Raw genomic sequence first — 17,728 nt, 5'->3', positions numbered from 1 at the left:
AATTGTTTGAAATGTCCAAACCTGTCCACAGCCCTCCTCTGAGACAGTGCGAGAAGACAAAAATGCTCACTAATGAGCATTGGTGTGGACCAATTATACGAAGATGAGGTCAAAAATGGGTAAAGTGTTCCATTAAGTATCCCTTATAAAGTGTAGTAATACTGAACAGTATGATCGCCTCCTCATTGTCAGATGTTTGTGGCACACGAACAGGATAAAAGAAAAGGAACTCATTATCAAAGATAAACGTAGACATAAAAGGAAGTACATCAAGGTAAAACAGCATCCCTCCCCCCATCCCCCGAAACTCATTACATGCACTACATGCATTATACCCGTTTTTTACCATGTCCATGATGAAATACTATGATTTACTGTAGACATCCGCTGTTTGTAACACAACGTGGCTGTTTTTCACACCCGCAACTAACGACTTTTATTAAGTAGACCTGCTGGCATAACACTTCTGTCATCTGTGGCGTAGAGACGAAGAAAGGTATCCGTATCAGTTTTAAGGAGCCTTGGCTTATACACAGATCAAAGTGTTGGAGAGATTTAAAGGAAGTGCTTTATTCAGATTAGCGGCACTCAAGTCTACAGCTCTTAATCCCATATGAATGCCACCCAGTAAATTGAGATGTGATTTGATCTGCGGCGCTTTCTTAGGGTGATTATATACACTATTTCATGCTTGAGATTTCTCCCAGAATGCACTGCTAGTTGCGTGTCTGACTGCGTGTGTGTGTGTGTGTGTGTGTGTGTGTGTGTGTGTGTGTGTGTGTTGCTACATTGTGAGAGCTGCTTTCTCCCTTGCACACGCATGCACGCGCGCACGCACACACACACAGATTCATTACGACATTGGATTACGAAACGCATTAATTCATTGCTCACTTCTTAGAAGGGCTCGAACAAGCAAATAAACAAACTGGGGGGAAAAATAGACCCTGCAACCGATGCAAGTCTAAACAGGACTGACCTTAAAGTCAAACAAGCCTTCCTCCCCTCGCTTTCCCTGCATGCTCGACCCGGCTGCCACGGCTGAATGTGGTAAGCGCTCGTGTTCGGGTCTTCAATTTATTCGTCCGTTCGGCCTTGTTTACCGTTAAGAGGATGAAAATGAACTGCCAAAAAGCGTCCTATTCATAGCTTGTTTATACGTGTAACCCCCCGGGGACTGTTTGCATTCATCCACGGAAAACGATGGATGTGACTCAATCAGCTGAACGGCGGGCAGGGCCTCCCTGCGTCTTCATAAGCGGGTGTGAAGTGCATTTAATCAACCCGCTATCGCGTTCAGGTTAGGAAAGAAAATTGAAGCTCAATTTGGGATGGGTGCAGCGACATGATTGGTCATGTTGTCCCTGTCAGAAAGCTCTTGTACCACTATGAGGGTGCAAATAAATATATTCCTGTAGGTGTCACTGAGGCAAATTTTCTTGCACATCAAAGAGGCCCTTTTCCACTACACCAGTGTTGCCAGGTCTGCTTATTATAAGCCACGTTGGGCTTGTTTTTTTAATGTTGTTGCTTATTTTGGGCTTGGTTCCTAATGCTGTTTAAACCAGTGGTTCTCAAACATTTTCAAGTCAAGGACCCCCCAAATGAATTATGTATTTGTCTGCAGACGCCCCTCTGAAAATATGTTGTGCTAGGGACCTAGATATGCGTTGTTAAAATGTTTCAAAAATATTCCAAATCTTTTTCAAGATTTATTTTGAAAATAGTCGATGTACAGTATATAGGGTTAAAGTGCTCTTGGGCCGAGTGTAACCCGCACACTCGCCCCAAAACACACTCGCCCCCATTTTATTCACGGACCGCTCTCCCCCAGCGGCGGACCACTCGTCCCGCTTGGTGAGAACAGACTACAGCCCTTAATATTAAGTTAGGAAGTAAAAAAACGGCAAAAAAAACTGAGGTGTGCCGTCTGAAGCGGACTTGTGCGTGTCGCCGTGCCGAATGCCACGCCGTTTCAGTTACGCCCCGATCGTAAATCATTGTAAACCATCGAAGGTGGTCTATACAGGGCAGGGGACAGGTGGTCATTATGTGGTCGGCAGTCTACTCAAGCTCTGGTCTACCAGGCCCCACTTCTTCATAGGCCATTTGAAGCAGCCGACCCCAGTACGCACTACGCAGGCGGTTCAACAGCTTGAATAGATCACCTATATTCGAAACCTTTTGGAAAAAGTTGGAGATTTTTAACACAAATCTTCTTATGCGGGTCCATGACACAAAATCTTTTCAGATGGGGGCCTAATATGTTGGGGGTCCTTGACATGAAAATGTGTGAGAACCACTGGATAGAGGTGTGATTCTTCCAGCTTCATAGTTTGTACACACATTGTACAGTGTGTAACTTCATCATGTGACTTAGTCAGCTGGAGAAATGTGCTTTTATAATCCTGGCCCCTGCTGTTGTCATCTAGCCAAAAAAGGAGCACAATAGTTCAAAAGCAAGGCAAGTTTATTTGTATAGCACATTGACAAGTGCCTTAGCCACATGATCAGGGGTCATCCATCTGTCCGTACACAGACAAAAATGTGTCAAATGTGCAATTTTTTCAATGCGAAAAAAAGTATCATTTTTTGAAAACAAGTTTCATTATAGTATTCTTATTATGTTCATGTACTGTGCAATGAAAGCACAGTACTGATAAGAACCAATTATTTAAATCCCAAACACGGAATAGACTTGGACCATACTGCACTGATACCTGTATATATAGCCATTTTAGCCATTATAAAGTGAATAGACTTGGACCATGCTGCACTGATACCTGTATATATAGCCCTTTTAGCCAGTATAAAGTAAATAGACTTGGCCATGCTGCACTGATGCCTGTAGCACATTTTAATCGACACCATGGCACATTTAGGGGTCCATTAGTATAAAATGTAAGGCTATATACCACAGACATACAGGATTCAATCTTTTTTTTTTTTTTTTTTCTCTTAAATTTTTATCCCGCGATTTTTGTAACCCATTTTTTTCACCCGGTGCCAATTTCCTAAGTGATCCTGGGCACTACACCAGCCCTACACCAGTATTACACCTGTCACCCCACAGTAGGGAGGCCAGGGCCGAGCTCATGCTTCCTTCAGGCATGAGAGCCAATTGACCTTCTTGTCACCTGACAGGGGGGAGTTTCCCTGGTTGGACGTAGCGCGTGGAAGGAACACGTTATTCCAACCAGTTCCCATCCCCTCCATCAGGCGCCCCGGCTGTCATGGGGGAGGCGGTATAGTGACCAGGATTACTACATGTTTTTGTGAGGGTATTAACTACCCTAGGAGACACGGGGAGAACATGCAAACTCCACACAGAGTAGGCCCTTTCGCCAACCCCACCTAGGGTATGGGCGCTGATGACGCGGAGGAGAAGACACGCCCCCAGTGCCCACAGCGTCCCCGGCGGGAATCGAACCCAGGACCTTCTAGCTGTGAGGCCAGGATTCAATCTTAGCGGAATAGTTCCTCATCCGTTGGTCGTTGAATGAGCAGAGAGAGAGAGAGAGAGAGAGAGAGAGAGAGAGAGAGAGAGAGAGAGAGAGAGAGAGAGAGAGAGAGAGAGAGAGAGAGAGAGAGAGAGAGAGAGAGAGAGAGAGAGAGAGAGAGAACATCAGATAGAAGGAGGAGGCCTGGTTCCACCCATCACCCAGCCACATCCAACCAGATGGAGCTGATAGAGGTGAAGCTGATGGAGCGAGCTTACACTCTAGACAGGATATTAGAATGGACGTTTCCTTATTTCCCTCTGCCACGGGCATGGCCCTTCCCTGCTCATCTTTTCTGGGAGGACAGAGGGAGAGAGACAGGCAGAGAGAGGAGAGAGAGAGAGAGAGAGAGAGAGAGAGATAAAGATGTGAGCTGGGCTGACAGGCCTCTGGAAGGTCAGGGCTTTACATCTAAGGCTAATTTTGCGTAGTTGCTTACGCGGGCGTGACCGTGGGGGTGTGTTTGTCTTTTTGACAGTTTGCAGGTCACATTAAGGTTCAAGGTTTTATTTGTCGCATACAGTTAATACTTGTACAGTGAAATGCTAGGTTGCATATACTCCCAGCTACTGAGCAACAGATAAGGAAAGGAGAAGAAATCAGAATATAATGATAAATACAATTATAATAAAAATAGCCAAGAGATAATACGTAGTTAATAATAATAACAGTAACTGTAATAATAATAATAATAATAATAATGATGATAATAATAATAATAACAATAATAATAACTATTCTGAATGTTGTTTTAAAGATTGTTCTAACTGAAGTCGATGGCAGACTTAATATTAACTTGAATTAATACATGCATTTCTTTTTGGAAAATGTAGACTGTGTTATGTTTGATACTTATGTTTGATAATATCACTATTTAACATTTTTTTCATAGTTGGGGTCCCATATCCCCTGACTGATGGACAGTGGTTGGAAATGTGGGACTAGTATATATAATAATATATAATAACAGCATTAACAGCAGCTTCGGTAATGGCAACAGTAGTAGCAGCTTTTTCACTGAAACATCAAAATATGATGGAGTACGACTCAGAGATAGGACAGAGCAATCAGTACACATCTAAACAGAACAAATAGCGACGCTTCTCTCATATCGTTTTCATTGGTTCTGTGAATCCTGCGCGCGCTGCTAAGAGCCTCATCCACACTAAACTACCAGACCGGAGCTGTCCAAATGGGAGCAAATGTGGATGGATGAGTTTAAATCTACAATACCTCCAAAGCACACACACACATTGTCATCCTTATCACCATCGATCTTGATTTGAGGCAGCGTTTGACTGTCTTTCATTTCACAACCACACACACACACACACACACACACACACACACACACACACACACACACACACACACACACACACACACACACACACACACACACACACACACACACACACACACACACAAACAGTCGCTAGGCCTTGAAGCGATGCTGCGGTCCCTCTGGGAGGGGGGACAGAGAGATAGAGAGAGGGAGAGAGAGAGACAGAAAGAACCGGGGCAAGATGAACAGAGATAGAAAGAATGGAAGACAGACAGAGATACAGAGAGAGAGACAGATAGAGAGAGAGAGAATGGGGGAGAGAGAGACAGAGAGAGAGACGTCTCAGCAGTGAGCACCCAGTGCGGTCATATACAGATTTATTATTTGTGCAGTCGGCGAGGACATTTCACAGCTGTGTTTGCCTTGGCCCCCAGCGAGAGTATTAGGTGGCAGGGCCGAGGGTTGCAGATGTGATTACCCATTCACACATCCACCACCTCCTTGTCATCCCCCCCCCCCACCCCCACCCCAACCCAGCCCTTACCCTTCTAAAATCCTTTTTAATACCTCCTCTGACACCATTAATCAAACACCCCCCAAAAAAACTCCCAGCATGCCTTTCCCCCCAGGATCGTCATAATTCACGGCGCTCGACTCAAACGTCCACCTTATTGGAGTGGCTGTTTTTCCCCCTAACTACGCGTCATGACAGCTCCCCAATTAGGTCGTCTTGTGGGTGAAGTCAGTGCGCCGTGACTCTGGGAACACGTCCAACAGTGATTTTTTTTTGTGGGGTCGGTAGGGGTAGGGGGGTACGGGGGAGGTGTTGGATGGAAAGACTGACAGGGTTTGGCATTTATTTACGACCCAGTTGGCATCAGATAGAGTGTCTTTGTGCACGCTGCGCGGCCAGGTCCATATGCTCTGAACACAGTATAGGAACCATACAGTGCCAGCTCCGGCACACAAACTGCCTTGGCTCACATAGCCGGTGCCTGAGGGAGGATCTGGGAACGGCTTGGAAGTGGCCGTGTGAAGGGGAGAGTGTTCGGAGGCGAGTCGGGGGGGGCTATAGGGGAGGAACGTACTGTAGGCTGATATCCTTTTAAAATCTGAGCTTTATGAATGATTTCCCCACAGTAGGGGTTTTGTGGGGTTTCATTTTTATGACACATGTGCACACGCACGCATGCACGCACACGCACACGCACACACACACACACACACACACACACACAAACACACACACACACACACACACACACACACAGACAGAGCACACACACACACACACACACACGCACACGCACACGCACACACACACAACACACACACACACACACACACTTACTTTAATCGTTTGTTTCACAGGCTTTTTGAGATGATAGTTCCCTGTTGCAGTTTTGTGATGGTTTCTGATTTTGGATATCAAAACGTTTAATGCTGGTACAGCATTAAAGCCTCCTTTTAATATGTTATCTCCTTCATGCTAATCCTCCTCCTCCTCTTCTTCAAGATCTATTCCAGTCTCTCTCTCATACCGTACATTTGAAGTTTCCTTTCCCAACTGCCCCATTATCCTTACACATGTGACAGTTGCTCTGTCTCTCAAATTCTTTAAAATGACAATGATAAAAAAGAATAGTATGGCATATCTGTACATTAATATCCTATGCCTGTGTCTTGCTCACATTGTAAAACCTCACACGGTAGTTTTGGAGGAAGCACTAACTGATTGAACTGAGGGACTAACCAGAGATGGGTGAATGCGCTAAGCACTAAGCATTTTCTTATTCGAAACTGTATTGGATAATTGCCAAGCCACATACATTGCATGTTTATAGGGTTGTGTGTGCGTGCATGCGTGCTTTGATGCGTGTGTCAGAGAGAGAGAGAGAGGTTAAGAGGACCAGGTGCAAGCACATGCCCCAGATAGAAATGTGCACGTCACTGCAATGCAGCAGGCTGCCATAATTCCGCACTGTTTATACTTGACATGTTCCGTTTCACTTAGAAAACATGAGACCCCTCTCTCCCCTCTGACAATATATGGTCACGGGTCTTTAAGTACAACTCGACATTGAGTGGGCTATTATTGAAATGATTGGGTCCTAGACCTCAGACATTCAAGCGGATGTAATCTCATGTATTTTTAAAACACTGGGAAAGAGGTTCATTACTTAGGAGTATAAGAACCTAGCACATAGCATGCACCTGGTGCTATCTTGATTCTTTAGTCTTTTTTTCCCCCAGACCTTGTCATTGTATATGATATGAGGAAATGCAAAAAATAAAGAAACCTCGGTCACATAACTGATATTCTCAAATGCAGGAAACAAAGGTACTGTAGTACACTAAGGACCTCCAGTTTGTTAGGTCCAGCATTAGGTCCAGTTCATACCATTTATGTTTTTGTTTTATCTCAGGGACCCCAATCTGACTCTGACAGTAGACAGTTTGTACACTCTTACAAGACCCTTAAGGATCAATTTGGTTCTTAACTAAAGTATAAATAATTTAGCTGGGAACCCCCTCAAGGACCCCCTTAGAAGTCCCGGGACCCCACACAGAGAACCAGTGCTATAGAAAACTCCTGATCTGAATAGATGGAAGTGATCTTGACGTAGTGTAGTGTACAGCAGCCTCTACGTATTTGAACTTCCATTAAACTATTTCGGCTCATACAGTATAATATGATCTCACATTGTTTAGAATGTACTGTATGTATATACAGTATAAACTCCCCCGCAACTGTCTTACAGTCTCTTGTTATATATTGTGTGTTTGGACACCGCAGCCTCCATTTGCACACTGTAGTCTGTGCTATATCCGACAGATCGTAATCCCCCATACAGTATATTAGCCAAGGCTTGCTTCATCCTGCATTGCATTAACGTCAGATTTACACTTTTAAGTCAAACCCTTTGTGAGATACGACCAGTGCACAAGTCACAGCTGCCGTAAAGTACAGGAACTGAAAAATGCGGCGCCCCTTGCAAACTGTACCGTTGATTTGATTTGTGCCCTTTAAGTGCAACACACATCTGGTTGGTTTCCCCGCTGTGGGTGGGGGGGCCACAGCATCCTCCTTTCAGAGGTCTTTTTTTTTAGGGAAGATGAAAGAGACAGAGAAGGAAGGAGAGAGACAGTAACCATACGCAAGAGAGAGAGAAATCTGAGAAATACATTTGAGAAAGAGAAATACATGATGAAAGAGAGACAGAACCAGGAGGGGGGGGGGGGGACCCCACACCTGCTCCGAACGAAGGGCCCACGTTAGCAGGCCGACCTCTCAGAGCCTCCTGCTTTTCTCTCCCGCAGATCGCGACATATGTTTCAGGATGTCGCGCGCCTCGTTACGGTTCACATGTTTTATTCACGCTCGGCTGCTCGTTAACTATGTAAATCATGTGTCAGTTCACATGCGCGGACACAGCGGAGCACATATGGATGCACTTTTTACATGCTAATGAGGTCACGTCAGAATGTACGGGGCTGAGAGCTGCAACAACAGGAACTCTGCTGCTACAGGGGAGGTGTCAATTGGCCGTAGTTTTAATTAGGGCCTTGCAGTCTTAGAAAACTGTAACGTGGGGTTCACTCAATTGCATTCTCAAGTTTCCTACAAAAAATACCCAAATTGACCACTTAGTCCCTATTAAATGCATGTTGAAAATAGCTGATCTACAACCTTACAACACACGTTGTAAGCGTGCATATCTCCTGTGTTTTTAAATGTCTGCCTACTGTATTATGACATGCCCAAAACAAGGAGGCCAGGGTTTGTCTGGAGCCCACAGAAGAGGTTATGGCATGGCGACATGTAAGCTCGGAAAGCACATGCCGTGCCCCGCAGGCTAGCTCATGTGTTATGGAATATATGTACGCATGCATGCATGCACACATGGTCTCGCATATGGAATGCCCATCCATAGGGCATGTGGGCGCGCGGACACACAACTTGCTTATGCATGGGTAACGTCGGCGAGGATGCACAGGCATGCATAAGCACACACTATTGTACACGGATAGATTGGGGTCAGCAGTCAGATAAAGCTCTCTGTTCTGCGGAACTGGTTTCTAAAGCAGAGGCATGGATCTTCCAACCTCTCCTGCAGCAAATCCAACCCTGATTACTACTACACAAGTACAGTGATTAATTGATTGGTTAATAATATCAAGTTCCTGGGGGTTCATCTGGCAGATGACCTGACCTCCACCACCAACACCACGGCCATCATTAAGAAGGCCCAGCAGAGGCTACACCCTCTCCGGAGGCTCAAAAAGGCAGGCCTTCCTACTCCTCTCCTCACCACCTTCTATAGGGGCACCATTGAGTCCATCCTAACCCACAGTTTGACCGCAGGGCACAAGAGAAACATCAGCTGAACCGGGTGGTGAAGACAGCTGGGAGATCATTGGTGCCTCTGTTTCCTCCTTGTTGGAGGTCTACACAGAGCGCTGTGCCCGAAGAGCCACCAGCATCATAAGGGACCTCTCTGGGAAGAGGTACAGGAACATTTAAGGCCAGAACGAGCAGGATGCGAAACAGCTTCTTCCCGAGTGCAGTGAGGACTGTCAATTAACTGCGCCCCCTGCCAATGCCGATTCTGATGATGACTGCTACTACTACTGCTGTGCATTGGATTCACATACATCCAAACAATCAGTTTGTAATTTAACTGGCCTTAAACCTTGGTTGTTGCAAGAAATGCAGCTTTTTCTTAAATGTAATTTAAGAAAAGGTGTTTTATGAACCCTGCAAGGGCAGCCTGAAACATCCTTGATTTGGTTATTACTTTTAGTTGCATTCCATCTTGTCAGAAGTTGTTGACTACGGTTTGTCACTGGCCTTGGGTTGGAGGTTGGGGGCGGTACATATTTCCCACTCCAAGCTGAACCGAGGTTACAGCCATGCAAAGCTTCTCTGACTGTCAGTCAGACACAACAAAAGGCAATCTGTACCAAGAGTGTTAGACGCTGAAGTAATTTTGATTTGGACAATATATTCTGTGAGACAGTCTAAAAATGTGTCTATACAGCAATTTTGTCCATCTTTTTACATTTGTTTAGAGGTAAAAGTGCCCTCTCAGACGGTGAAATTGGAACAACGTCTGAGATGCCAACAAACTGAACAAGGAGTGTAACTGGACAATCTGGAGGTGGTTGCAAGAGGGGATGAGGAGGAGAATGATGGACACTATCCTGGTAAACAGTGTTGCAATGTCTGCCCATTATAAGCGACTTTGGGCATTGATTTTCTGTAAAGTTGCTTGTAAAAATGGTGGTTGTGTTTTTTTGGGCTTGTTTTTAAAGTGTAGTCATTTGGGCTTGCTTCCAATTTGTATTATTATTGTTTAAACCAGTTCTTAAACATTTGCATGTCAAGGACCCCCAGGGATGGTAGGGTTCAAGTAAGTAAATAAAATAAAAAGTTCCTATCACACAAAGATTTGGAGACCCCCCTGTAGTAACTCTGAGGACCCCTGGGGGTCCCGGACCCCCTGTTGAAGACCCCTGCTCTAAGTTATACAAGCCTTTGAGGCTATCCAACACCACACAGCACCATTCATGAAACAGAAAAGTCCTATCTGATTGTATTAAACAATGATGAACTCGGCAACATTTGCGCAACGTCCTGCATATGAACAATTTGAAACACAACACTGTACACAACTTGTAAATGTACCGAGTTACTTTCTACCACTGACATCACCGCAGCATCGCCATGATGTACTGTCAGTATTGTCTGGTCCTCCACAGAGACAAGAGCACACTCTGGGGAAAACAATTACCTACAACAACCACGTCATGGACTCCACAATGTGACAGCAATTGCAATGACTGCAAACGATGTGCTGAGACTGGAATATTTAAAAGCTATCCAATCACACACAAATGCACCTATAACAGTTCACTTACAGAACAAGCCAAGTGTAAACATACTCTACTATGTTTTTTAATCATAGTTTATTTAGTAATACACAGATGCTCTTGCTAGCAGCCGATTGTGGATGTGGGCAATTTGTGCCCAACACATTTGTAGCTTCAATACAGAAAATGAAATAACAAAACATTACAACATGTACACACACGCAAAAAAGACGCTTGTTTCTTATTTGCACAAATAGGCTAGACATTAACATGGCCTGGGAGGCACAGAATAAATAGGATGAGGGGTGACACATGTGACGAGCAATGTTGCCATGTCCACTTATTATACGCGACTTAAGTGTTTTTTCGGCTTCCTAATGTTGTTTAAACCAGTGGTTCTCAAACATTTTCATGTCAAGGATACCCAAATGAATATGTATTTGTCCGCGGACCGCCATCTGAAAATATTTTGTGCCAGGCAAAAAATATTAAAATGTTTAATATATTTAAATATTTCAAATATTTCACATTTCTTTCCAACAAAAAAAAAAACAGATCTACAAGCTTGCGACGCGTTGCAGCTTCTACTGTTGATATGGGGACCACCTGTGTGTGTGTGTGTGTGTGTGTGTGTGTGTGGGTGTGTGTGGGTGTGTGTGTGTGTGTGTGTGATAATGTGGCCTAGTGGCTTGTTTTGGGCTTGTTTTCATAGACCTACTGTATGTATACTTGTTTGTTTCTCTCCCAGAATTTGGCAACACTGGTGACGAGGTGCAGCTAGCTAGCGTGTCAGTCAAACAGCAGGTCCTCGTCTATCCCCTCCGTTAGCATGTTAGGGGGCTCGGCAATGGGACCCAGTGCGGCCAGACGAGCAGCGACCTCTGACTCTGTCCTCTCTCTCAGCTGCTTCTTCTTCCCCTGGACCTTCTTCAGCCTGTAGAACTCCTCTCGTTCCCTCTCGTCCAGCTCTGTGACGATGTAGGTGAGGGTGCGCTCGATGCGAGGCAGGAGCACATACTCAATGGCGTTCACGCGACGATTGGTAGTCTTTATGGCTTCATCCAGAGTGATGAACGACGTCTGTAAGGAGGCCAACTCCACAAGCAGCCCAACAGCGTTGGCATAGCTTCTTTTCGATCTAGAGATCTGCTCTCCTCCTCTAGCCAGACCGGTTAGCTGATAGCTGTCCCCGCCGTCCTGGTAGCGCTCAAACACGGGTAAGGTGACACCTGCCACGTTGTCCTTCCTGGCTCTGACTTTCACCTGGGCCTTATTCACATTCTGGAGTACAGTGGCGCTGAAGTCCCCTGCGGCGAATTTGGCTTCGGCTAAAGAGAAGGTGGCTTCGCTCATCACCTCTCCCATCAGGGTCTTGGTTTCAATCATTTTGCGTAGGACGGTGCGAAAGCGCATGGAGAGGGCATCTGCTTTCTTCTTGAGCAGTCTATGACCAGTCTGGGCCCCTTTCAGTCTGGCTTTCATGGTGGTCTGGGCCATTCTGGACGGGAATATGTCAATCCTGTCTTTTCCTGACATTTTGTCCTTCGGTCAAAGACGGCTGGATGGTGTACCTATTTCACCAGCTGGTGCCCCTGTGAATAATTAGATTAGAATGATTGATTGTACCGAAGTGATGGTGGTTGAAACTCTTGCCCAAATATGGAGATCCGACTCTAAGTCTCACAAGTTAGTGCATCATCAATATGATGTCGTAGTACTGACTGGACTCCCAAGTACACCGATATAGGTTGTGCTGAGGTTATGGCACTAAGTACTCTGACAACAGGTACTGACATCATAGTACATATAGTAACCATTGACAGCGGGTGCTGCATGGCTTTGCTGATTGGTTGGATGTCTGTCACGTCACTCTCGCCAAGCTGATTGGTTGAAACCCATACCGATAAATGGAGATTCCCACTCAAACAAGAGTTGGTGCATCATCATGACATCATACTCACGTCATAGGCTGACCTCTAAGCACTCATAACAGGTACAGGACAGGTACTGATTGCATCGTACATACAATGATACTCTTGAATTGATAACGGGTAGGCCTACTGCATAGCTTCGCTGATGGGTATTGATTGGTTGATTAAAGTTTGTATTGACATAAATGCATGTACATGAACATAATATATTTGTACATATCTGTCAAAAGGATAAACCACTAAAGGGTTCGGAGTGTGTGTGTGTGTGTGTGTGTGTGTGTGTTTTATAATATATTTATAAATATTTATTTATAAGCGTATTTATATATACTGTATTTCTTATTCTGGCGATCCATAATATCCTTTGCTTGATTTATCTTTACTGCCAGGTAAGGAGATCCACCTGTGTCTGGGTGATTTAGGATCATAAGTCTTCTGTGGGCATCTCTTATCATATTCCTGTTGGCTGTGGGACTGATGCCTAAAACCAGTGCAGCCTCTCTCGTGGTCATGTTGGCTTCAAATCCACCATTATAGTATCCTCCTCCAAAAGTCTTGGACCAGTTGGGGAGGGCTTGTTTCATCTGGGGTTCCATGTGTTTCACAGCCCGCATCACATAGCGGCCTGCAAATCCTAATGCCGCCAGTGCCAGTCCCACAGCCGCCACTGAACTGGCCATGTTTATGTCACGTCTTTACCCCCGTCTCTGTTCTAACCTCACCTTATGACCCCTTTGTCAGTTATCAACTGTCACAAGTTCAACCTACTTCTCATCGTTATCACTCGTGTCAAAAAAGAAAATGTGAATAACAGTGCTGTAGACTGTCGTAAAGACTGTATATACATAATGAGTGCCAATCAATCAGTGCTGATTGGTTGAAACATGTGTCACCTTTTGCCCATACATGGAGATCCCAAAACTCTCCCAAAGTTGGAGTGTCATACTTGACTACCATCATAGGCTAGCTCTGCATTTACTCTGAAAGCGACCCTGAAATAACTCTGAAATTGGCTAATGGAAGGGCCGACGGGCGGGCCGTGGCCATGTCACTATGACTCAGACATAACCATAAACAAACCGGTTGTCCAGAGCCACAGATCCGATCGCTATATGCCCATACTGTATGGTCAAGTGCATATATTTTATGAGACCGACCGACTTCAAACTCGGCACGCGCATAGGCAGGGAAATGTTGTGCATACTAGGCAAGGAAATGTTGTGCCCGGTCGAGTCGTTCGGATAGGTGGTTGTCCAGAACCACTGAGCCGACCGATATGCCCATACAGTATATGGGCATGCCAATACTGTATGTATATACTGAAGATATCAGGGATCTCCATATTTGGGCACAATAGGGACACAGACGGTTACAAAGGGTACTCTGACAATGCCCCTGACCCCTGACGTAGGCCTGACCCTCTACATACCCACTGACAATGGGTACTGCCCTAACTACTCTACATACAGTAGTACCTGCTTAAACCATAGAGTTAAAAATAATAGAGAGGGCACCCGAAATCTCCTCCCATCCACTTGCATTGAGTTGCTCACCCAGCGCATGGGCCTAAATCACCCCTTCTTCCGGGTTGGAAATTTGGTGGGCGCGGCCTATTTAGGGCCTCAGCGCGTCACAGAGGTGACGCGTTTTGCGTCACAGAAGCGCGCAGCCCCGTGCGCAAGCACGTGCGCACGCTCGTGAGTCGAGACCATTGGTCGAAACCGTTTTCGCTCTTTCATGTTGAGGCCCCAGGCCTGCAGTACCATGAATGGCCAGCATGTCCATTTGGCTTCAATGAAACCGCTGGGTTCTGGGGGCTTGGCTTAAACGGGTACTGTCCACTGCAATTGCATTTCTGACATCACAGTGACGTCAGATGTCATCGTCCAATGACGTCCCCAGTGCAGCTACACGCCCACTCGCGTCACCTTGAACACCTCCTCTTCTCTTTAAACTAAAATAGAATTTGTGACTGTTAGTCTTTTCTTCACAATTTGTCCTTTAGATAGTTGCCATTTTTGATTTTTTTAATCCAAGCTAAACTTTCCATAACTATCAACATGACTCATCAGTTCCCTTGGCTCTCTCCAGAGCAGAAGAAGGAGCTCAGTGACATCGCTCAGAGGGTGGTGGCTCCAGGGAAGGGCATCCTGGCAGCAGATGAATCCACGGGCACCATGGGCAAATGCCTGCAGAAGATCAATGTGGAGAACACTGAGGAGAACCGTCGCTTTTTCCGTGACCTCCTCTTCTCCGTTGACCCCTCCATCTCCGAAAGTGTGGGTGGGGTCATCCTCTTCCACGAGACCCTCTACCAGAAGTCGGAAAGCGGCGCTCTCCTCCCCGAGGTCATCAAGGAAAAAGGCATCGTTGTTGGCATTAAGGTGGACAAAGGTACAGTTGCTCTGAACGGAACAGACGGTGAGACCACCTCGCAAGGTCTCGACGGCCTCTCGGAGCGCTGTGCTGTGTACAAGAAGGACGGTTGTGACTTTGCCAAGTGGCGGTGTGTCCTCAAGATCTCAGATAGTTGCCCGTCGGCGCTCGCCATCGCAGAAAACGCCAACGTCCTGGCCAGATACGCCAGCATATGCCAACAGAACGGCCTGGTGCCCGTCGTGGAGCCCGAGATCCTGCGCGACGGAGACCACGACCTGCCGCATTGTCGGTACGTCACAGAGAAGGTTCTGGCCGCGGTGTACAAGGCTCTGTCCGACCATCACGTCTACCTGGAGGGAACGCTGCTCAAGCCCAACATGGTGACCGCCGGACAGTCCTGCACCAGGAAGTACACCCCGCAGGAGGTCGCCATGGCGACGGTCACCGCTCTGAGGCGCGCCGTTCCCGCCGCGGTCCCTGGCATCTGCTTCCTGTCTGGAGGCCAGAGTGAGGAGGAGGCCTCTCTCAATCTGAACGCCATCAACCAGGTTCCTCTCCACCGTCCCTGGAAACTGACCTTCTCTTTTGGCCGTGCGCTCCAGTCCTCTGCCCTCGCTGCCTGGCAAGGCAAACCTGCCAACAAGGAGGCTGCACAGAAGGCTTTCTGTAGCAGGGCTAAGATCAATGGCCTGGCCTCCACAGGGCAGTACACTAACACTACTGGCAAAGCGGGCCAGTCCTCCAAGCAGTCCCTCTATGCAGCCAGCTATAATGTCTATGATATATTGTGAACATTAATGCAAAAAATGCAACAAAAACAACGAACCCTAGCCCCCAGTATAGGGACACAAGATTCAAGTGATTAATAATAATATATCGGCATTTATATTGTGCTTTACTAACTACCCAAAGTCACTTTACATGGGGGAAAGAAAAGGAAAACAACTTTATTAGGAAAAACAAAACAATAAAAAGTTATATCCAAGGGTAAAATCACTAGAAATAGTAAAACAGGGGGTTGATAGGTTAGCGGGGGAAAGAAACATTGAAGAGGTGGTTTTTGAGGACAGTTTTGAAGTAAGGGAGGGAGGGGGTATCTTTGTGGTAGAGGAGTGCGTTCCAAAGGGAAGAGGCAGTAACAGAAAATGCCCTGTTGTCCAGGTTCGGAGCTGGGGGAGCCAGTTCGTTGAGTGCCTTGTAGGTGGTGATCTTTCTATTTGATTTATTTGTCCTTTGTTTATACATAAAATATTATGTTTAAACTTTTTAATCTTTTGAAATAATATATATAGATATATTTTAAACGTAGGAAACGGAAAAAAGGAGATATTTACCCGCGACCCATAAAAATTGGTCCGCGACCCGAAGATGGGTCCCAACCCACTGTTTGGCAAACAGTGCTGTAGAGGTCCACGTTTCTGATGTGGTCCTTCCATGAGACACTGTGCATAGAAAGTCAGAATTTTGATCTGTTTTCTGCTCACAGGATTACTTTATCATTATTTCCCTCATTATTTGAAACCGTGTGTGTGTGTGTGTGTGTGTGTGTGTGTGTGTGTATGTGGGTGGGGGGCTTTTGTCCCATATAAGAAGGGGCGGCTCCAAGGAGAAAAGGCTGGGAACCACTTGTATAGGGACACAAGGTTCAAGTGATTAATAATAATATATAAGATTTATATTGTGCTTTACATGGGGGAATAAAAACTACTTTATTAGGAAAAACAAAACAATAAAAAGTTATGTCCAAGGGTAAAATCAATAGAAATAGTAAAACAAGGGGGTTGAGATTTTAGCTGGGGAAAGAAATATTGAAGAGGTGGTTTTTGAGCAGGGTTTTGAAGGAAGGAAGGGAGGGAGGGAGGGAGGGAGGGAGGGGGCATCTTTTTGGTAGAGGAGTGCGTTCCAAAGGGAAGAGGCAGCAACAGAAAAAGCCCTGTTGTCGCCCCAGGTTCGGAGCTGGGGGGAGCCATTGAGTGCCTTGTAGGTGGTGATTTTTCTATTTTATTTATTTGACTTTTATTTATACATGGGTGAGGTCCCATTGAGATCTCTTTCATGAGGGAGCCCAATTTTGAAATGGATTCTTTGATTGAGAGGAAAGCGAGTGTTGATCAGGTGAATTCTGAAAATATTGGAGTTTATAGTGAGGACTTTGGAGGTGGAGCAGTGGTTCTTTTTCATTTCAAGGGCCCCCAGTTTGATAAGCATTAGGCCTCGGACTCCCATTTCATACAATTGTCTATCTCTGTGACCCTAATCTACAATATAAAATCCTAACTTAAGGGCCGTTCACACTGAGCAACTGTAACGATAACTATATCGTGAATTATGTGAACTCTGCCATCCACTTGACTTAGAACGATTTTATACTACTATATTTTTATAGTTATAGCTATAGTGCTCAACGTGAACAGCCCTTTATGTAATTTTTTTTCTCTCACATTTGCTGGTGGTGAATAAGAGGGTGATGGTTTCCATTGGTTTGAAGAATTTGCTGATGGTGGAGAAAAGCGATGTGGCATTTGTTCCTGCCAGATGGCGTTACAGTAGTCAAGTCCACTGAAGATGAATACATAGACACATTGGCCCTTAATCCTTTTTTATTTATTTATTTGTTTTTGCCTTTATTGCAGTGTAGAGACTAGAGAGACATGTAACAGGGAGGGAGAGAGAGAGAGACGGGGAGTGACATTCCGCAAAGGTCATCCGGGCTGGGGAATCCAACCCGGGAGTCGCTGTCAGGCACCAGAGCCTATGTC

At 45.6% G+C, this 17,728-nt stretch overlaps 3 protein-coding genes across 3 annotated transcripts; 1 reads left to right on the top strand and 2 right to left on the bottom strand.

The window, feature by feature from the left end:
- Nucleotides 1-11,448: 11,448 nt before the first annotated feature.
- Nucleotides 11,449-12,195, bottom strand: LOC308086968 (V-type proton ATPase subunit D-like; the record flags this gene model as incomplete). The annotated part of the gene is made up of 1 exon (XM_080430610.1): nucleotides 11,449-12,195. The coding sequence occupies one exon, from the start codon at nucleotides 12,193-12,195 to the stop codon at nucleotides 11,449-11,451; it is 747 nt and encodes a 248-aa protein (XP_080286736.1).
- A 700-nt stretch (nucleotides 12,196-12,895) lies between these two features.
- On the bottom strand, nucleotides 12,896-13,270 carry LOC308086967 (mitochondrial import inner membrane translocase subunit TIM14-like; the record flags this gene model as incomplete). Its single annotated transcript, XM_080430609.1, has 1 exon — nucleotides 12,896-13,270. The coding sequence occupies one exon, from the start codon at nucleotides 13,268-13,270 to the stop codon at nucleotides 12,896-12,898; it is 375 nt and encodes a 124-aa protein (XP_080286735.1).
- A 1,380-nt stretch (nucleotides 13,271-14,650) lies between these two features.
- On the top strand, nucleotides 14,651-15,760 carry LOC308086965 (fructose-bisphosphate aldolase B-like; the record flags this gene model as incomplete). Its single annotated transcript, XM_080430606.1, has 1 exon — nucleotides 14,651-15,760. One exon carries the CDS (start codon nucleotides 14,651-14,653, stop codon nucleotides 15,758-15,760), a length of 1,110 nt encoding a protein of 369 aa, XP_080286732.1.
- Nucleotides 15,761-17,728: the final 1,968 nt, after the last annotated feature.

Source organism: Gymnoscopelus braueri, assembly GCF_963280865.1.
Source record: "Gymnoscopelus braueri genome assembly, chromosome: 6".
Taxonomy (NCBI): Eukaryota; Metazoa; Chordata; class Actinopteri; order Myctophiformes; family Myctophidae; genus Gymnoscopelus; species Gymnoscopelus braueri.
The sequence above is the reverse complement of the archived record's forward strand: the minus strand, read 5'-3'. Positions and strand labels throughout refer to the sequence as shown.